At 50.0% G+C, this 21998-nt stretch overlaps 1 protein-coding gene across 4 annotated transcripts in view; it reads left to right on the top strand.

Annotated features, from left to right (window-relative positions):
• The window catches only part of EEF1A2 (eukaryotic translation elongation factor 1 alpha 2), a 28056-nt gene extending 6997 nt beyond the window's left edge, over positions 1-21059 (top strand). For all 4 annotated transcript variants that reach the window (XM_005309577.4, XM_065566179.1, XM_042858463.2 and 1 more), the window contains exons 3-8: positions 132-311; positions 1469-1765; positions 15337-15487; positions 17345-17601; positions 18639-18873; positions 20700-21059. In XM_005309577.4, the coding sequence (XP_005309634.1) occupies positions 132-311; positions 1469-1765; positions 15337-15487; positions 17345-17601; positions 18639-18873; positions 20700-20827 (1248 nt within the window). In that variant the 3' untranslated portion in view covers positions 20828-21059. The remainder of the gene's footprint in view (positions 1-131; positions 312-1468; positions 1766-15336; positions 15488-17344; positions 17602-18638; positions 18874-20699) is intronic.
• Positions 21060-21998: the final 939 nt, after the last annotated feature.

Below are 21998 nucleotides of genomic sequence, written 5' to 3'. Positions count from 1 at the left end.
CCTAATAGCCAGCAATACTGGGTCAGGGATTTTTCCAGTATTGCACCATAATTCTTTACTATCATATCTGTTTCTGGGCTCAGGTTTCTTCTCATCAGCTGCTCTCCTCTTTTCTTTTAATCACTTGCTAGATGGGGAAAGGCTCCTTTAAATACGCCTGGGTGCTGGACAAGCTGAAGGCTGAGCGTGAGCGTGGGATCACCATTGACATCTCCCTGTGGAAGTTTGAGACCACCAAGTACTACATCACCATCATTGATGCCCCGGGCCACAGAGACTTCATCAAGAACATGATCACAGGGACCTCACAGGTGAGAACAATGAGAGGAGGAGCAGAAGGATTGCAGGAATTAAAAGTGAAAATGTGCCGTGCTGGTGGGCGGCTCCCGGGAAGGGGACAGGGCAGCTGGGTCACACCCTGGGGTGCAGGATGGATGGGGGTGCCCATGCATATTTTTGAAACCATGTACTGCCTTCTCATGCTTGCAGGCAGCTTCCATTGTAGTCCCTATCTGTAGCGGAGGAGGGAACGTGGTCATGAGAGAACTCCTGCCTGCTAGCGGGGATAGATAATGGTGTGCTGGGTTTGTGCACATGAGGTTTGATCCAAAGTCCATTGAGGTAAGATGGAAGATTTCTATTGGCTTCAATGGGCATTGGATTAAGCCCCTGCTGTGAACTCGAGTTGGATGGTCTTGTCCTGGTCCCCAGCCCATGTCACAAGACCAAGCTCAACTGGCAGTCTGGCGTAGCACAATTGGCACACGAGTTATATGGGTTGGAGTTTCAGTAGCACCTGCTCAGACAATGCCTGTCTCGAGAGACTCGGGAATACGCATTTTGGGCCTATTAAAATCAGTGGCAGAGAGAAGTGTTGGATAGGAGCAGGCTCAACCTATTCCGGTGTGCATTGGGCAGCTACCCACAAGCAACGAGAGATTGAAAGGATCAATAGGGTCTGAGAAACCGTTTAGGTTCCTAGGTGGCCCCCAGTCACTAGCAGGTGAGCACTGCACATGCATTAATGAACTTGCCCTTACAACACCTTTGTGAGGTAGGAAAGTATTATTAGCCCCATTTTACACATAGGGAACTGAGGAACAAAAGAATAAATTACTTGCTGAAGATCACCTGTGGCAAAAGCAGGACCATAACCTGGAAGTCCCAAGTACCAGGCTTTGGCCTTCACTGCAAGATCATCCTCTCTCCCTAGTACAATAGCAAATAATTTCCTAATAGGGCAGAGTTGGCTTGGCAGGATGGGAAAGAGGAGGCTTGCTTTCAAGATGAGGATGCTGTTTCTTATCATGTAGGCTAGTGGGAGCAGTCACATCAGAGAGGGAACCTGCATGGAGAGGTTATTATGAACCTTCTTACTCAAGAGGAACCAAGGACAGAGCAGCGGAGGACAGATCTCCTTTGGGTTGGCAGCAACACTTAATTTGCTTCATGTCTTTCTTGCTCCCAGGCTGACTGTGCTGTGCTGATTGTTGCTGCTGGCGTAGGTGAATTTGAAGCTGGCATCTCCAAGAATGGGCAGACCCGTGAACATGCCCTTCTGGCCTATACGCTGGGTGTCAAGCAGCTCATTGTGGGCATCAACAAGATGGATTCCACAGAGCCGCCGTACAGCGAGAAGCGTTACGATGAGATCGTCAAGGAGGTCAGCGCCTACATCAAGAAGATCGGCTACAACCCTGCCACAGTCCCCTTCGTGCCCATCTCCGGGTGGCATGGGGACAACATGCTGGAGCCATCTCCCAATGTAAGTGTGCGTGGGTGCGGTGCTAGACTTGCCTCTTCAAAGCTGCTCAAGTCCAGGCGGAGGTTGACTTTTGTGCTGTACAAAATGAATGCAAATTGCATGCACCCCTGTGATGCAAAATGACCTGTGTTGCAAAAATAGATCTTTGTCCCACAGCTTTAATCAAGCTGACCAAATGAAATGGGCCTAGGGTGCAGGGCCCTGATTATCGTCCTGTGTTGGACTGATACCACGGCAGATAAGTATAACAGCTGCAGGAGCTGATCTGAGTGACTTCTCCTTAGGGATTTAATTTGAAGGCCTTTGGTTCCTAGCAACCAGATCTATCCAAAGCGGCTGTCAAACCCAGGGGGAGCATAACACGTTTTCCTGCACTGTTTGTTCAGTGAAATAACACAAACTAGGTCATGCCCTTGGAATGGTTCCCTTTATTCAGTCTAGTTTCTACCTATCAGGCATTGGGAAATTCTCTCAGAAGTGTCTGTATCAATACAGCAGCCACACATTGGGGTGTGTGTGTGTGTGTGTGTGTGTGTGTGTGTGTGTGTGTGTGTGTCTCACTGGATAAGTCTCATTACTCAGGCAACCCAAGACTCTCCAAGAAGATAGTCATGAAAGTGATGGTCCATCAGATCATCCAGGATTGTTCGTTACAGGACATTAGCTAGGGTTATGTCTACTCTACTCTAGTTTTAAATGACCCAAACAGTGGAGCTTCACCACTCCCCTTTGGAAACCATTCAGAGACCAACTGAGGAAGAATTTCCTGACACTAATTCTAAATGTCCCTTTCTGTCTAAATTTGTTCCCATTCCTCCTAGTTACGTGCCATGTACTAAGCTAGAGAATCCCTCTCCTTCCTCAACAGCAACAGAGGGTCCTGTGGCACCTTTGAGACTAACAGAAGTACTGGGAGCATAAGCTTTCGTGGGTAAGAACCTCACTTCTTCAGATGCAAGTAATGGAAATCTCCAGAGGCAGGTATATATCAGTGTGGAGATAACGAGGTTAGTTCAATCAGGGAGGGTGAGGTGCTCTGCTAGCAGTTGAGGTGTGAACACCAAGGGAGGAGAAACTGTTTCTGTAGTTGGATAGCCATTCACAGTCTTTGTTTAATCCTGATCTGATGGTGTCAAATTTACAAATGAACTGGAGCTCAGCAGTTTCTCTTTGGAGTCTGGTCCTGAAGTTTTTTTGCTGTAAGATGGCAACCTTTACATCTGCTATTGTGTGGCCAGGGAGGTTGAAGTGTTCTCCTACAGGTTTTTGTATATTGCCATTCCTGATATCTGACTTGTGTCCATTTATCCTCTTGCGTAGTGACTGTCCAGTTTGGCCAATGTACATAGCAGAGGGGCATTGCTGGCATATGATGGCATATATAACATTGGTGGACGTGCAGGTGAATGAGCCGGTGATGGTGTAGCTGATCTGGTTAGGTCCAGTGATGGTGTTGCTGGTGTAGATATGTGGGCAGAGTTGGCATCGAGGTTTGTTGCATGGGTTGGTTCCTGAGTTAGAGTTGTTATGGTGCGGTCCGTGGTTGCTGGTGAGAATATGTTTAAGGTTGGCAGGTTGTCTGTGGGCGAGGACTGGCCTGCCTCCCAAGGTCTGTGAAAGTGAGGGATCATTGTCCAGGATGGGTTGTAGATCACTGATGATGCGTTGGAGAGGTTTAAGCTGAGGACTGTAGGTGATGGCCAGTGGAGTTCTGTTGGTTTCTCTTCTGGGCCTGTCTTGTAGCAGGAGGCTTCTGGGTACACGTCTGGCTCTGTTGATTTGTTTCTTTATTTCCTTGTGTGGGTATTGTAGTTTTGAGAATGCTTGGTGAAGATCTTGTAGGTGTTGGTCTCTGTCTGAGGGGTTGGAGCAGATGCGATTGTACCTCAGTGCTTGGCTGTAGACGATGGATCGTGTGGTGTGACCGGGGTGGAAGCTGGAGGCATGAAGGTAGGCGTAGCGGTCGGTGGGTTTTCGGTATAGGGTGGTGTTAATGTGGCCATCGCTTATTTGTACGGTGGTGTCCAGGAAGTGGACCTCCCGTGTAGATTGGTCCAGGCTGAGGTTGATGGTGGGGTGGAAGCTGTTGAAAGCATGGTGGAATTCTTCCAGGGCCTCCTTCCCATGGGTCCAGATGATGAAGATGTCATCAATATAGCGTAGGTAGAGAAGGGGCATGAGTGGACGGGAGCTGAGGAAGCGTTGTTCCAGGTCAGCCATAAAAATGTTGGCATATTGTGGGGCCATGCGGGTGCCCATAGCGGTGCCACTGGTCTGGAGGTATATATTGTCACCAAATTTGAAATAATTGTGCGTGAGGATAAAGTCACAGAGCTCAGCAATAAGTTGTGCTGTGTCATCATCAGGGATACTGTTCCTGACAGCTTGTATTCCATCTGTATGTGGGATGTTTGTGTAGAGAGCCTCTACATCCATGGTGGCTAGGATGGTGTTTTCTGGGAGGTCACCAATGCATTGTAGTTTCCTCAGGAAATCTGTGGTGTCACGGAGATAGCTGGGAGTGCTGGTGGCGTAGGGTCTGAGTAGGGAGTCCACATATCCAGACAGTCCTTCAGTGAGAGTGCCAATGCCCGAGATGATGGGGCGTCCAGGGTTTCCAGGTTTGTGGATCTTAGGTAGTAGATAGAATAACCCCGGTCGGGGCTCTAAGGGTATGTTGATTTGTTCCTGAGTTAGTGTAGGGAGTGTCCTGATTAGATGGTGTAGTTTCTTAGTGTATTCCTCAGTGGGATCTGAGGAAAGCGGCCTGTAGAATTGGGTATTGGAGAGTTGTCTGGCAGCCTCCTTCTGGTAGTCAGACCTGTTCATGATGACAACAGCACCTCCTTTATCAGCCTCTTTGATGATAATGTCAGGGTGGTTTCTGAGGCTGTGGATGGCATTGCGTTCTGCACGACTTAGGTTATGAGGCAAGCGATGTTGTTTTTCCACAATTTCTGCCTGTGCACGTCGCCGGAAGCATTCTATGTATAGGTCCAGAATATCTGGACCTATACATAGAATGCTTCCGGCGACGTGCACAGGCAGAAATTGTGGAAAAACAACATCGCTTGCCTCATAACCTAAGTCGTGCAGAACGCAATGCCATCCACAGCCTCAGAAACCACCCTGACATTATCATCAAAGAGGCTGATAAAGGAGGTGCTGTTGTCATCATGAACAGGTCTGACTACCAGAAGGAGGCTGCCAGACAACTCTCCAATACCCAATTCTACAGGCCGCTTTCCTCAGATCCCACTGAGGAATACACTAAGAAACTACACCATCTAATCAGGACACTCCCTACACTAACTCAGGAACAAATCAACATACCCTTAGAGCCCCGACCGGGGTTATTCTATCTACTACCTAAGATCCACAAACCTGGAAACCCTGGACGCCCCATCATCTCGGGCATTGGCACTCTCACTGAAGGACTGTCTGGATATGTGGACTCCCTACTCAGACCCTACGCCACCAGCACTCCCAGCTATCTCCGTGACACCACAGATTTCCTGAGGAAACTACAATGCATTGGTGACCTCCCAGAAAACACCATCCTAGCCACCATGGATGTAGAGGCTCTCTACACAAACATCCCACATACAGATGGAATACAAGCTGTCAGGAACAGTATCCCTGATGATGACACAGCACAACTTATTGCTGAGCTCTGTGACTTTATCCTCACGCACAATTATTTCAAATTTGGTGACAATATATACCTCCAGACCAGTGGCACCGCTATGGGCACCCGCATGGCCCCACAATATGCCAACATTTTTATGGCTGACCTGGAACAACGCTTCCTCAGCTCCCGTCCACTCATGCCCCTTCTCTACCTACGCTATATTGATGACATCTTCATCATCTGGACCCATGGGAAGGAGGCCCTGGAAGAATTCCACCATGCTTTCAACAGCTTCCACCCCACCATCAACCTCAGCCTGGACCAATCTACACGGGAGGTCCACTTCCTGGACACCACCGTACAAATAAGCGATGGCCACATTAACACCACCCTATACCGAAAACCCACCGACCGCTACGCCTACCTTCATGCCTCCAGCTTCCACCCCGGTCACACCACACGATCCATCGTCTACAGCCAAGCACTGAGGTACAATCGCATCTGCTCCAACCCCTCAGACAGAGACCAACACCTACAAGATCTTCACCAAGCATTCTCAAAACTACAATACCCACACAAGGAAATAAAGAAACAAATCAACAGAGCCAGACGTGTACCCAGAAGCCTCCTGCTACAAGACAGGCCCAGAAGAGAAACCAACAGAACTCCACTGGCCATCACCTACAGTCCTCAGCTTAAACCTCTCCAACGCATCATCAGTGATCTACAACCCATCCTGGACAATGATCCCTCACTTTCACAGACCTTGGGAGGCAGGCCAGTCCTCGCCCACAGACAACCTGCCAACCTTAAACATATTCTCACCAGCAACCACGGACCGCACCATAACAACTCTAACTCAGGAACCAACCCATGCAACAAACCTCGATGCCAACTCTGCCCACATATCTACACCAGCAACACCATCACTGGACCTAACCAGATCAGCTACACCATCACCGGCTCATTCACCTGCACGTCCACCAATGTTATATATGCCATCATATGCCAGCAATGCCCCTCTGCTATGTACATTGGCCAAACTGGACAGTCACTACGCAAGAGGATAAATGGACACAAGTCAGATATCAGGAATGGCAATATACAAAAACCTGTAGGAGAACACTTCAACCTCCCTGGCCACACAATAGCAGATGTAAAGGTTGCCATCTTACAGCAAAAAAACTTCAGGACCAGACTCCAAAGAGAAACTGCTGAGCTCCAGTTCATTTGTAAATTTGACACCATCAGATCAGGATTAAACAAAGACTGTGAATGGCTATCCAACTACAGAAACAGTTTCTCCTCCCTTGGTGTTCACACCTCAACTGCTAGCAGAGCACCTCACCCTCCCTGATTGAACTAACCTCGTTATCTCCACACTGATATATACCTGCCTCTGGAGATTTCCATTACTTGCATCTGAAGAAGTGAGGTTCTTACCCACGAAAGCTTATGCTCCCAGTACTTCTGTTAGTCTCAAAGGTGCCACAGGACCCTCTGTTGCTTTTTACAGATTCAGACTAACACGGCTACCCCTCTGATACCTTCCTCAACAGGTACATCCTGGACATATTGCTACATTGTTCTCCTATTCCCACCTTAGCGCTCACTTCCCCAAGCTGTGCATATGTAGGTCATTCACTCTCCTTCCTAAATCAGTCCTTCATCGCACTGATCTCCTCCGACCTGCTTTGTCCATACCTTTCTGATGTGGTACCTAGAATGAAATGAGCTATTTCAGGGATGGTTTATTGTACCAGAAGCAGCTCCTTCCCCTATAAGGCATATGACCTAGTGGTGAGCCTGTTCTGTACACTGCCACATGGCAGGACCGCTTCTTGGCTTCCCAAGATGTACCCCATGGCATGTCTTGGGGGCCACAGGTGTTTTGGTTTTTTTTGCATGGCAAAATCAAAATAGGAAAATTAACTTCACCCCCTCCTCTGCTCAGCCGAGATGGGAGGAGAAGAGAAGCTGCCGTTCCCCATGATAAAGAGAAACGTCTAAGCTCTTAATCTTGCAGCAGCTGTTCCCCGGCGGGTGTGACAATAGGGCTTTGTAGGGGCCTCCTGCAGTTGTCAGCACACCTTTGCCAGACAACCTGTCTTCTAGGCTAGTGACACTCATATAGTGAAGTTTTTTTTGGTGGGGGAAAAACTAACCACAACCCAAGGGGAAGAAGGGTCCGGTGGTTGGGCTGGTGACCTGGCACCTGTAAGATCTAGGTTCAATTCCCTGGTCTGGCACAGACTCCCCGGGTTACCTTGGCCATGTCATTTAGCCTCTCTGGTGCATCTGTTCCCCATCTATAAGAAGGTGGATAATAGCACTGTCCTTCCAAACAGGGCTGTTGTGAAAATAAAGACTGTGAGGTGCTCGGGTACATTATCCTAAGTACCTCGGTTAGAGGAGGGATGTGCTGTAATTACACCTATAACGATGAAACGTTATTCAAACATCATTGAGCCCCCATAGGACAAACTGGTCAGAAGAGGACGAGGCTTAATTTAGAAGAGAATATTTGTCCCCTTGGACTTTAGAGAGTCTCTTCCTCTCCCCGTGAAGCTGGGGTAACGTCCATCTTGGTCACTACAAGGAAAGTACCAGGGGTTCTTGACTAGACTCAAGTTAGACAGGCTTCCAAAGGTCACCAGTTGCTGGGTTGGGAAGATGATACTGAGCAACCCTCCTATTAATAGGTCGGGCGGTGGAGGTGCAGAGTGAGGCTGTGGCACGCAGGACTTTTTTTTTTTTTTTAAACGTACTGGAGTGGGCTGGCCCCATTCATCCAAATAGCATCTTCTAAACGCTACCCCTTGGTTGTGCCAAGCTTATCTGCAGAAATAGCTTTCCCGTGCCAAACCGAGGCAGCTGTCTCGGGGATGGGTGGCCGGCAGCTGTTTGAACAGCACATTAGAATGCCCCCGTCAATTGAAATGGCAGCGGGAGCTTGGGTGGGTAGAATTTTAACACTCTTACGCTCATGAACGCACCACAAGACCCTTAGCATTGGCTCAATCCGGCTGAGTGACGAGCTGTTGCAAGGTGCTGAGCGCTCTGGTCCCAATCCAGCAAAGCACTTAAGCCCATGCTTAATTTTAAGCGTATGAATAAGGCCTTGCTTGCTGACTGTGTTGGATTGCAGCCAGTGACCACAACAATTTGCAGGGTCAGGCTCTGCAAATGACCAGGACTTCAGTCTTATGTCTTACCCAAAAGATCAGACTAGCGCCCCCCTACCGCCACTTCTCCTAGGAGGAGTCTAGTGAGAAGCAGCATCTGGGTTTTCCCCCCTCACAGTAAAGGCTTGATTTTTTTTTTCACCCCCATTTTCTGGCTGGGTTCCATTAAAGCACAAGGCAGTCACATGCTTCGAGTGTGCAGCTTCGCGGCAGCTTTATTCTCCTCCATGCCATGTAGTGGCCTCATCCAAATAAAATAGGACACAGCCCGGCTGCATTTGCTGCAGGAGATCTTCGTGAGACCGTCATTTTGGACCAGTCCCCGGTTCCTACTTTGGAAGCAGTGAGGAGATCGAAAGTAACATACACTGGCCGGCAGACGATTCTGTGCTACGCTCCCAGCCATCTTGGTACCCCGCTTCCATTCAGACCTTGTTTAACTGCTCATGCTGTCAGACCATCACTTCTGGATCGGGCCAGTGGATAGCTTGATTTAGCATGTGCCCATCAGTTTCAGGGTTAAATATAATGCATTCCACTGAACATCAATTCCTAGGCCTATGTTGGTTCTACACAACGGGGGCAGATCTACAGCTCACTGAAGTTCATAGAGAAATGGATTTCAGTGGGCATGCGAACTTGGCTTTTCCATTCCCCTTGCAGCTTTGTGTCGCTTAGAAGCCTATTTCAGGGACGGTGTCTCGAGCAGAGGCCGTTTACTCCTGTGGCTGGCAATCCAGTCTCAGGCTCTTTTGGGCCCAGCTGATGAGCAACACGCCCCTTTAAAGATCGGTTCCTGATACCGCCCTGAAGGCAATGTTTAATTTGTAATGAAAGAGGCGCCGGGTCAGGCAGTGTCTCCACACTCCCCAGCCCACCCCAGGGTCCTCTCCTTTAGAAATACTTGCCGAGCAGTTCTGCAGAATGAGCTGCTAAAGAATCTGGGGTTTCTTCCCTGAATTTCCGGGTGGGAGTGAGTGGCTCCTGGGAAGGGCCCGTGATCACACTGAGTCCTGCGCCTCGAGGCTGCTGGGCTATTGCTCTCTCCATCCCAGCCAGTAGTTTGGACAAAGGCATGAAACTCAATCTGGAAACTGATGCCCGGTCTCTCTTGCTGGTACCGGCTGGAGGAGAAGGCAGGTGCAGGGCTGGCTGCCAACTACTGTGGTTTCGACCTTTCCTGCCGCACAGAAGCAGAGGCTTCTCCAGGCCCAGTCACTTGCCGGAGCAGAGGGGGCTTGGGAACAGTGCAGTTTCCTGGAGAGGCTGAGCCATTTTAATCAACGGTAGCGGTCCTCTCTGCCTTTTCCTTAATGTGGTTATTGTATCCCCTGTCTACCAGAGCCACAAGCCCCTGCAGCCAGGAGGTCAGGTCTACCAGCCCCTTCTGGCCCTATAGGCCCAGGCCACAAAGGGTGCAGCAGAGAGAAATGCAGCTTGGCTGGTCTTGATTTCAGCTGGTCAGTCCTCTCCCTCTGACAAATTAAACTCCAGCCTGGGAATGGTCTCCAGTTAGCAGCTTTGCACCTGCATAGGCTCTAGCCCCCACGTTCTGTAGTGTTTTTTTTTTTTTTTTTTTTTAACCCATCCCTGCCTGGACATTGACCACCAGGAGTGGATCCCATTCTCACCAGCCAACCTTGGCCCTCAAACTAGGTCAAGTAAAAATGTGTTTTATTTTTACATAAATAAATAAATTAATGGAGATATCCTATCTCCTAGAACTGGAAGGGACCTTGAAAGGTCATTGAGTCCAGCCCCCTGCCTTCACTAGCAGGACCAAGTACTGATTTTGCCCCAGATCCCTAAGTGGCCCCCTCAAGGATTGAACTCACAACCCTGGGTTTAGCAGGCCAATGCTCAAACCACGGAGCTATCCCTCCCCCCCAAAATTCTTCCCAGGGTCCCTCCCATGGTATAGCTCCTCCATCCCATGCCTCCGCCCTGCCTGAATATACCTGTCTCAGTAGAAAGCCCCACAGCTGAGATGATTCATAAGGCGATCAGGGGTAGCTGACTTCAGAGCCAGGCCTGGATTGTGAGTGTTGCCCTGCCTGAAGGCACCGGGTGGGAAGCATCACCTGGAGAGCCAGTTTCTCTGCTGCCTTGCACTTGTGTTGCCGTTGACACTGTGTGAAGTGGGTGTGAAATGGTACCAGATCAGAAGGGCAGCCCTGCATACTCCCAGCTGTGCCTGGCAGCAGAGAATCAAGCACTGATGATATAGGGGACAAGCAACGTCCATAGTATGTAGAGACAAGCGTGTTTGTGCTGGGAAGTGGACATGGGTGAAGATTGGGGAAAATAGGAGAGTTTCCTAAGTCCGTCTTTGTTGGCTAAAGGGACATTTTGCTTGCTGATGGCTCCCAATCCTACCCCCTAGGGGAGTAGCTAATGGATTCTGATACTGAACTACCTCCTAAATACCGGAAATGTTCTGGGCAGGAAACTGCAGAGGAGCTAGCAATGAGGGAGTCGGGCAGAAATGTCACTGTAGACAGTTCTGTGCTTTCTGGTGTCCCAGAGGTGTTGTCACTGTCAGGGAGGAATGCCAGAGAGAATGTCAGTGATGGCAATGAGGGAGACTGTCCACCAGATGGCACTGTTGCCTCACACAGTCTCAGCCAAAGGTTTCTATAGCCTGGGAGGTGCAAAGTCCGAGCTTTGGTGCGGAGGAAGGTTCACTCATTTATCGGCCCTGAGGTGTTGAGAGGGCAGACGTGCTGAGGAAAACCCACCTGCCTCCAGCCACCTTAGCAGGGCTCCAAGGCGGCACTGCCAACCCGCAGGGCGCAAAACTCACCAGGCAGCTCTCCCAAAACAGTGCGATTAGCTTGGAAAGAATCCCTTTTTTATTTGCGTCTTGGTTTTGAGCCTGGAGGAGTCACATTTTCAGGCTTTTCTGTGGAACAACCGGGGCTGGAAAGTATCAGAGGGGTATCTGCGTTCGTCTGTAGCCACAAAAACAAAAATCCGGTGACACCTTAAAGACTAACAGATTTATTTGGGCATAAGCTTTCGTGAGTAAAAAACTCATTTCTTCAGATTCATGGAGTGAAAATTACAGAGGCAGGCGTAAATATACTGACACATGAAGGGAGTTACCTTACATGTGGAGAACCAGTGTGGACAGGGCCAATTCAATCAGGGTGGATGTAGTCCACTCCCAATAATTGATGAGGAGGTGTCAATACCAGGAAAGGGAAAATTGCTTTTGTAGTGAGCCAACCACCCCCAGTCCCTATTCAAGCCCAAATTAATGGTGTTAAGTTTGCAAATGAATTGTTGCTCTGCAGTTTCTCTTTGAAGTCTGTTTTTGAAGTTTTTTTTGTTGAAGGATGGCTACTTTTAAATCTGCTATTGAGTGTCCAGGGAGATTGGCGTGTTCTCCTGCTGGCTTTTGTATGTTACTGTTCCTGATGTCTGATTTGTGTCCATTTAACCTTTTACGTAGAGACTGTCCGGTTTGGCCAATGTACATGGCAGAGGGGCATTGCTGGCACATGATGGCATATATCACATTAGTAGATGTGCAGGTGAATGAGCCTGTGATGGTGTGGCTCATGTGGGTGGGTCCTCTGATGGTGTCGCTAGAGTAGATATGAGCACAGAGTAGGTAACGGGGTTTGTTACAGGGATTGGTTCCTGGATTAGTGTTTCTGTGGTGTGGTGCGTAGTTGCTGGAAACTTACTTAACAAAACAAACCCCGCTGAGATTCTCGTGGAATCACCTGACTCCAAGCGCTGGGGCTTTATGAAAAACACCAGATACCCAGAGCTGGCAACACCGCAGGGAGCCTGGTTCCTCTCTCACTTACCCCAGTGTAAATTAAAAGTACCATGAGGGAAAACTGGTATAGCAGAGATGAATCAGGCCAAGATAGTGTGAAATATAGAACTTAGTGCTTAGATACAGTGCTTTGTTATTTGTATTCCAGTAGCCCTAGGGACTCCAGTCAGGGATCCGAGCCCCATTGTGCTTGGCACTGTGCAAACACAGAACAACGAGACAGTCCCTGCCCTGAAAAGCTACCTCCTCAAAGCACTTTACAGACCTAAGACCTTTGGGAGGTGGGGATGCCCTCTTATGGATAGGGAACCTCTGACACAGAAGGTGTGTCACACTAGAACATGGAGTGCCTGTAATATATCAAGAGTACAGCTGGACCAGTGTACAGCCACAAGCTTATGAAACGGAGCGCTGTCTACACTAGGGCCTATGCTGTTGCTACCATTGCATCTGCTGCATCTCTGAGGGCCATTGCTATAACCCATTGGTACTAATTTTCCTAGTGTAGAGAAGGCCAGAGAAGTTAACCAAGTTTTCAGTAGTCCTGAGCACAATTGAAGTCAGTGGGGACTAGAGGTACTCAGGATGTCTGGGAATCGGGCCCTGTCTGGCATGCCCAAATCAGTGGCAGAGGAATTGAATTTGGGAGCTCTGGGTGACACTCCTGGTTCCTGTCCACTAGAGCATCCTACCGCAAGTTTTGTTTTACTAAGAGCTCCTGGGATGTGGCTGGGCTGAACTTGGAGCTGGGGGGGAAGGAAGGTGCCTGGTTGCTACCTTTGCACCTCCCAGATTCCAGAGCCACCAGGAGACAGCTCAGTCCCCGGTGTGAGCTAAAGCAACCCAGGAATGGCTCCAGTTCACATCCTTCCTCCCCCGGCATGTCCTGCACTGAACTCTGCGATGGGGAGCAGCGGAGGCTGTTCCACCCACCTGAAGCCGTCAGGGAAGCGAGAGGTGGAAGCTCCCAGAGACCTCCCAAGTGACAGGGGAAGCGGACTGGCACGGCTCTGACATTCACGGGGGTCAATACCCACCTAGAGTGGCCATTGGCTCCGAATCAGGAGCCTGTCAGTAGACACTTCTCCAGAGGGAGGTGGATGAGGCCCTGGTAACTCAGCTCTGTGACTCCTTGTCTCCTGCTTCTCCTGTCTCTCTCCTTTGTGACTCCCAGCTGAGGGGATGGGCTGTTTTCTGAGGGCACTGGGCTCAGAGTCAGCAGGCCTGGGTCTCTGCCACTGAGCGGCTGGGTGACCTTGGGCAAATCACTTCCCCTCTTTGTGCCTCTGTTTCTCCTCCTGCCTGTTGTCCCTTCAGAGGGTAAGCTGTTTGGGGCAGGGGCTGCCTCTCCCAGTGTTTGTACAGCACCTGGCACAGTGAGGCTGATCTTGTTTGCTTCTGTAACGCAAATAATAAAAGAACAGCCCTCTGGAGGGTAGGAAGTCCGGCACTCAGAATGCACTGGAAGACCTGGGCTCCCCTCGCTGGGTTTTCCCGGTTACCCCTAACGTCCGGGTTAAAGGAACCTGATGGTATGTGTCACCACTGTCTATTGGATGGACTGTGTCAGGCCTGCGCGAAGGTTCTGCTCCCTCTGCTGGCTGAGCTGAGGTGTTGCTGCTGCAGCTCGCCTGGAAGAGTTTTGTTTTCTAGAGCTGACGGTTGGGAATTCTGTCCTGCACGGTTGGCAGGTGGCCGCGCTGTCTCTGTGTTGGTGGCCACAAAGCCAAACGTGAAGGGAGGTCTGGGAACGTGTCGCTTGCTGCCAGAAGCCAGCCATGGTCTCGATTTGCATTGCAAGCACGAACTAGAGTTTCATGGCATGGTGCCCTGCAAGGGTTGCTAGGATTTGGCATTCAGGTCTGGGGGGAGCTTAGCTTCAGTGCCCGGAACAAGCTGCCAATTAAATCAGGCAGTTAAACAGTCACTGACACCTGCTGCTTGAGAGACTGGCAAGACTTGAAGGCATCTTGCACATTCACCTCTGCGTCAGCGCTCCCTGCCCTGCCCTGAGGTCGCCTGTCTTGCTTTTCCTCCTCTTCAGCGCTCCCTTCCATCCCTCTTTGTTTCTCTCTCTAACTTGAGAAACTTTCCTCTCAATGGCCCATCTCACCATTTTCTTCATCCTCTCCCTCTTTCCTCCCATGCACGCCCCTCTCTGGCCTTCTCTACACACTGGAGTTGCATGCGTTTAACTTGGCTTTAAACCAGCTCGGTGAAACCGAGCAAACCCCTGCGTGGATGCCTTTTATTTCAGTTTATGAGTGACTTGGCTTAACCCTGTTCCTGATCAGCAGACTTCAGGCTGAGATCAGTTTTCAGAGGATCCACGCAGACTTTTGCCTTGGTTTAATGATGTCAATTTTAAGTTGCACCCGTAGTTTAAGCCACTGTAACTCTGCCCGTAGATGAGCCCGCTGCGTGTGTCGCAAAATAGGGGGCATCCCCTCCCTAGAGCGTCCAGCAGTCTGCAGGCTTGGGTCTGCCCCTAGCTGGGGTTTAGTGAGTCATCAGGCAAAGGTGAATAGGGACAGATTTGGGGGTGTGTCACTGGATTACTTGTGCTAACATATGGTGTGTGCTGCTCCTAATGAGAGGAGAGAATGGGGGCTGGGAGGCCTTGCTGGAGCGGCTGGGGAGTTAAGGCAGGCAGATCTAGATTAACACACGGGATGATCTTGCTCCTTGCTAAATGAGTCGAGCCAGATTAAGACAGGTCAGCAGGTGACTGCAACCCCAGCTCATATAAAGAGCTTTCTGCTCTCCTGGAGAGAAATGAGCCTCTCCGTCTGGAGACGGGGTTCAGATTCAGTGGCTGAATGGCTGTCCCAGAATCATACGTGGATACGGGGCTTCTAGCATGCCCATCTCCTGCTGGAACATTTCTATGGGACTTTGGGTCTGAAGGGTTCTGCCGCAGAGAACTGGCCCGCTCAGTGCATGCTTCTGCCCTTTTGTTCTCCAGATGCCTTGGTTCAAAGGGTGGAAGGTAGAACGTAAGGAAGGAAATGCTAGTGGAGTGTCGCTGCTGGAAGCTCTGGATACCATCCTGCCTCCCACCCGCCCTACAGACAAACCTCTGCGTCTGCCCCTTCAGGACGTCTACAAGATCGGCGGTGAGCAAAGCGATTGCTGTCTTCTCTCCCTAATTACAGCACCCTCTGGTGGTTGGACCAGAGATTTCCCCCCCATAGTTATTGTCCACATTTTCCAGGTCTAATTGGGCTGACTTAGTTGGACTTCGCAAACTCCACCCAAAATCAAACCTGTAAGGGTTGGAAGAAGCTAAAGGGAACATTGGGTTAGGACCGTTGCAAAGAGACCCATCGGTGGCTAGTTTTACAAGGCTGGGGATTTAGGGAGGCATTTGCAGAATGTTTCTTTTGGGGGCACAACCTGCACCCAAAATTAATTTTCTGAGCATGAATGTTGTGGGTGCCAGATTGTGCCTGGAAACAGGGGTCTGCTGAAATCTGGTCTAAGGCCCAAAAGGAAATGTATGTTAATGATTCCTCGCAAGGAACACGTGTCTGCCTCATAAAATGGCCACCGAGCTTTGCACAGCTCTCAGTCTGTGCTTAACGGGAGCTGCAGGCCAGAATGGCAGCGGGCACTGCACGGCCCGGTTGGAGGTACCCTGGCTAAACTGTGCTAGAGGCCAGGATCAGGACAGCAAGGAGGCTCTGAGGTAGGTGCTGTGTCTGAGCTGGGGGAAGGAGGTTTGCTCAGTGCCCGCTGGCGCTATGCCCCGATGTCACCAGCGCTGTCTGTCGCACAAGCACTAAAATTCACTGAAGGAAAAAGTCAGATCAGCAAGCCAATAGCCTGTGCCCTTGAGAGATCCTTCTCTGCCCCGTTGGCACCTGGTGTCTTCCCCTCCCCCCCGAGTCAGGTGCTTTCCAGTTGCCTGTGTCAATCAGTAACACCGCGTTAGCTAGTCTACCCGGCAAGCTGTGTCTGGGATATTTAAGCCACTGTCTCCTTTGCCCTGGTGAACTGAGGTCTCAGTGGATATAAATATCTTGCAGGAGTCCCTCCTGCTTACGGCACAAGGCAATGTCTGCTGAATCTCTCACAATCAATTTGCAGCCCCTCCCCTCACCCTAGCTAGGACTTGCTCAGTGTGGAAGTCAGTCATGGATTGAATTTTTCTCCCCCAAAGTGCATTGTTGTGGCCTGGGCTTTTAGTCGCAACCTGCCGCATCAGATCACATGGTCATTAGTTAGTGGGTCCCAGTCAGGGGCATGAGCAACAGATACAGAGGGTTTTCCCATGGAGTAAGACGAGTGTTTGGAGGAAAACACTATCGCGGGGGGTACGAGAACTGACTCCAAGGAGGGGACGGATCCAGCCAGGCTTCCTGGCATCTTTGCAAGGTCATTTCTCTTGGTGTTTCTTACATAACTCATGGAATTTTCCAAACTCTTGAGATGGAGGAAGTTGGTAAAAAGCCTCCCTTTGGTTAATACCCTCTCTCGTTCTGTCGCTCCCTGGACCTAGGCGCTAATTCTGAGCAAGTATCAGGTGCGTTGTCAGGGCCGCTGTGAAAGCACTTAGCAATATTCAGGCCAGGAGATTTCTTTCCTGTCCCGATGAATTTAAAGCAAGAGGCTTTACATGGGTAGAATGGAACTTCTTTCGGATGACCAGAGGCTGCATAGCTAGTCGTGGCGATGAGGTCCCTTCTTTGAGCTATAGAGGGTTTCTCAAAGCACTGAATGGGCATCATTTATCTGGCACAGAGCAAGGCATTGCCAGGGGCCCTGGTAGCTGATCTTGTCCCCGTGGTTCTAGATTAGGCCGTAAATAAGCAAATAGTCCCACATCTTCTGCTGGTGTTAATTGACATAGCTTCACTGACTTCAGTGCTTTCCACCAGCTGATAGTCTGGCCCACAGTCTCTGGAAATATGATCAGCTGATTGCTTTCAGCTCTGCTGTCTTCATGTCGCCTCCTCTCTCCTCCCTCGCAGGTATCGGTACTGTCCCAGTGGGCCGTGTGGAGACGGGGATCCTCCGGCCTGGCATGGTGGTGACTTTTGCCCCAGTGAACATCACCACTGAGGTGAAGTCGGTGGAGATGCACCACGAGGCTCTGAGCGAGGCCCTGCCAGGAGACAACGTCGGCTTCAACGTGAAGAATGTTTCCGTCAAAGATATCCGCCGCGGGAACGTCTGCGGGGACAGCAAGTCGGACCCGCCCCAGGAGGCAGCGCAGTTCACGTCTCAGGTCAGCAGCACTGAACGGTGATCAGGTAACGGGGGTCTGTGAGTCACATCCATCAGCGCATGCATGGACAAGCTGGGGACTTTCTGGTCACAGGTACGGAACAAACCCAAGGCCTGCCTATTGGTACATCAGGTTGCCGGGATGGATAAGATCATCTCAAGAAGGGCTGCCCCAGGCAGCAGCACTTGTGAGAGGCTGGTAGAGACTATCACAGCCAGCTCGAGGTGAAGGCTTTATAATTATGTAGTACCTTTCTCCCAGAAAGATCCCAGAGCTCTTAACTACCTGGTGTTCAAGCTATGTACATGCAGATGTAAGAATCGCTTTCACCACGACTGAAATGTAGCCACCTCTGGGGTGGAGCACAGCAGCGGTTGAACAGTGCACAGCAACATTACTCAGCACTACATTACTCAGCATTTTAGGGACAGCAAGCATAGTGGATTGTAGCCTAGTGGATTCCATGTATGCAGCTGAAACTTCGGGGATTTTTATGTACCTGTGTATACCTGCCTTTCAGGTCATTTACATCATGTTTCTACTTTCCTTGTTTAAACCCAAACTGGGCATGGTTGGCTTTTCATGGACCCTAGTCCCCACTGCTGCTTGTTAGAACTGTCCTATTTCCCCCTTCAGCCTTTCTCCATCAGGGCGGAGGAGCTGAGGCGAGGTTCTATGGGTCTTTATGAAGGCTGGGCCGGGAGAGGGCTTGTAACAAACAGATGTTCTCCAGAGATGATACAATTACCAGATGAATCTCTCCCTCACACGCAGCCCAGGGAGCTGGGACTAGAACGCTGGTCTGTCGGCATCCAAAATACAGGTCTCCTAGCGCTTAAGCTAAGGGAGAACTCTGAGAGCTGGTAATGAGTCTGTCTTATTTTCACTGAGTGCCAGCCACTAGATGGCAGTATCTTCTTCACTCCCTGCCCCCACAACATACTGTGTACTTGGGCTGCATGGGAGCGGCAAGGGGTTTCCTTCACGGTTTTTGCCTCCGTGTACCCTGGCGAGCTCCGTTTTGTTCTGTGTTCCAGGTGATCATTCTGAACCATCCTGGCCAGATCAGCGCTGGCTACTCCCCTGTCATTGACTGCCACACTGCGCATATCGCTTGCAAGTTCGCTGAGCTGAAGGAGAAGATCGACCGACGCTCCGGCAAGAAGCTGGAGGACAACCCCAAATCCTTGAAATCCGGAGATGCCGCCATTGTGGAGATGATCCCTGGGAAGCCGATGTGTGTGGAGAGCTTCTCCCAGTACCCACCCCTTGGTGAGACAACAGGTTCATTGTTTACCTCCCATTGTTTACATTCCTACTCTTCATACCCACAAAAGGGGGGCTCAGGGCTGGTTATTTCCAAGGCCGTGGTCAGTTGTTACCTCCCGGAAACCACGTATCACATCAGGGTGAGGAGGTCCCTAACTGGAAAGACACTTGAGCTACTTAAAGTCTCTCTGAGTCCGCTGACATAGCATTTATGATGCGGGCTGTGAATTTTTGGGGTTCTCTGGTTTAAATCAAATCCTGGCAGCTAACGAAGCATGTCATCCGCGAACAGGCTACTGCACTCAGCGGGATGGATCTTTCTGGGGCAAGGAGTCCCAGCTCCTGCAAAGGGGGAGGTGTTAAAGCAGATCCATTTGGATGCTGTCGTGCACCAGGATGCATTTATGTGGTAATGCTTTAACTTGCACAGCACAAATCTCTGGTAACATTTTAATAAGGGGGTGATTACAGAATCTTCAGTTCAGTGAGCCGCAGTGCGAAGGCTAGCTTGATGATAACAATGAGTTTAGATTACTTAGTCCAGCAACAATTCCCATATCACCTTCATTCCTTGCTTAGAGGACAGAAGTACCAATAATAGGGTAAGTGTTCAGTGAAGTGGTATTTATGTACCTTTCCCAATTGAGAGCCTGATTGGCAGCTCTGTAGCAACTTGCAGGCCTTGCTTATTTGCCTAGAAGAGAGTTTAGTGCACCTGCTCATACAGCTAATAGCAAGGTGCAATCCGTGCACACCTCACACAGCCCCACTAGACTGTAGAGGGAGAATTGCATGCTGGGATCTGTAGTCTCAGCTAAATCTAAGAGGAGAGCAACCGTGGGATCGCATTGCAGGGCTCATGTGGCCCACGTACGTGGTGTTTAGTATCTGGAACTGGTTATAGAATGGACAGGAATATCAACTGTTTTTCTCAATTTCATTGACATTTGTTTGGCTAGTTCTCAATCAGCCACACTAAACCCTAAGGCAATAGGGTTACATGGAGCAAAGGAGGAACTGCATGAGGTCTGCGATAGGCACCTGCATCAAGGTCATGCTGTCCTTGAATTGCCCTTCCTTATGCTTTATTGGCTCAGGAAATACCTGAATCAGCCAAGCCTGTGGGGTTGACAGACAACGTCACCGAACGGCCCCTTCACTGAGTGAGAGGGAGGAGCTGGCAAACAAATCTCAGAGCACAGGGGGCATTCCTGTGCAGTACAGGGCTCCTTTGGAGGTGCAGGGCTCTGAATGAGGCATTCGCCTGGAGCTGCCATCCGTAAATATGAGGATCTCTTCATAGCCTCCCTGAGGGGCAGAGCGCAACACGCCCAGCTCCTGCTGATTGGTGGAACAAGATGCCTTGTGACTTGTCCCTCTAGGGCAGCCCACTGTCCCTCCTTACTGCAGGTCTGTTTGTCTTAGGTACTTATCAGGCCCCCATTATGTGCTATCTGAGCACCTCAGACTTGTTAACAGACATACTCCCTGTGAGGTAAGCAGGACTATTGTCCCCATTTTACAGAGAGAAACTGAGGCCTGGAGATGTTTAGTGACTTGATCGTACACAAAATCTGTTGGAGCAGGGAATCGAATGTAGGTCTCCCCTGTCCTGGGCTGGTGCCTTAACCACTGAGCCGTCCTTCCTCCTCTGTTCTAGTCTGACCACCATGTGCCTGGTAAAGTCTGTTGCCTGCTCTGGGCATGGACTGGTCAGAAGGGGTTTCTAGGTCTAATCTGAAATGGGGCTCTACAAGTGTTAAAGAGACAGCAACATGCTCCTGTTGTTCTCACGCCACCTCCTTCCTCTCCATCCCCCCACCCCGCAGGACGCTTTGCCGTGCGCGACATGCGGCAGACCGTGGCCGTCGGCGTCATCAAGAACGTGGAGAAGAAGAGCGGTGGTGCTGGCAAGGTCACCAAGTCGGCCCAGAAGGCCCAAAAGGCTGGCAAATGAATTGTAGGCTCCCAGTGCATCGCGCAGAAACCATCCCCGTCACCAGGATGCTGCCATCTTCTCCCTGAGGCGCATGTGTGCACATCAGCTTGTAAGAGTTTATATGTCAACGACTGGATGTTAACCATTAAGGTCCAGTGGAAATTCTTTAAAAGGAAAAGCATGTTCCAGCGTTTGTGAGGCTTCATGTTCATTTTACCAATAAACTGGTGCAACATCCACAGTGACAGCGTGTGTGTGTGCACGTGTGTGTCTGTTATCCCCATTGTATGGCTGGGCAACTGAGATCCCATTTCCAGAGCCTCCAAGACATTTAGGAACCTAGTACCCATTGATTTCAAATAATTGATTGTGACTTGCCCAGGGTCCCACGGAAAATCTGTAGCAGAGCAGGGATTTGAGCCCAGGGCTCCCAAGGCCTAAGCAAGTCTCCTAACAGCTAGACAAGCTTTGCTGTCCATCTTGAAAGGCAACAGCATCTGTGACACTGGCAATTCCGGCCCTCAGTGTGTCAAGCCCCGACCCAGTGCCCTGTCTGCTTTACGAGCAGAAGCACTTAATTATTTAAAGCAGGACTGCATTTTTAAGGAGCCGCTGGATTGGTGTTTGCATGCACACCACCCTGCACTTGTGCCTGCAGACAGGAGATTGCTCACGGAAAGTGGCCAGCTGTATCCATGTAACTGCAAAATCATTGAAATGTCGGGCTGGAAGGGAACTTGGGACATCCTCAAGTCTAGCCCCCTGTGCTGAGGCAGGACCAAGTAAACTTAGAACAGGGGCTCTCAGCCTTTCCAGACAACTGTCCCCCTTTCAGGAGTCTGATTTGTCTTGCGTACCCCCAAGTTTCAGTTCACTTAAAACCCACTCGCTTACAAAATCAGACATCAAAGTACAACAGCGTCACAGCTCACTAGTACTGAACAATTGCTGACTTTCTCATTTTTAACCATATAATTATAAAATCAATTGGAATACAAATATCGTACTTACATTTCGGTGTATAGTATATAGAGCAGTAAACATGAGTCATTGTTTGTATGAAATTTAAGTTTGTATTCACTTTGCTAGTGCTTTTTATGTAGCCTGTTGTAAAACTAGGCAAATATCTAGATGAGTTGATGTACCTCCAGGAAGACCTTTGTGTACCCCTAGGTACACATACCCCTGG

Source organism: Chrysemys picta, chromosome 13 (genome assembly GCF_011386835.1).
Source record: "Chrysemys picta bellii isolate R12L10 chromosome 13, ASM1138683v2, whole genome shotgun sequence".
In the NCBI taxonomy this organism is placed as follows: domain Eukaryota; kingdom Metazoa; phylum Chordata; order Testudines; family Emydidae; genus Chrysemys; species Chrysemys picta.
Note: the sequence above shows the minus strand (reverse complement) of the source record. Positions and strands in the feature narration are given on the sequence as shown.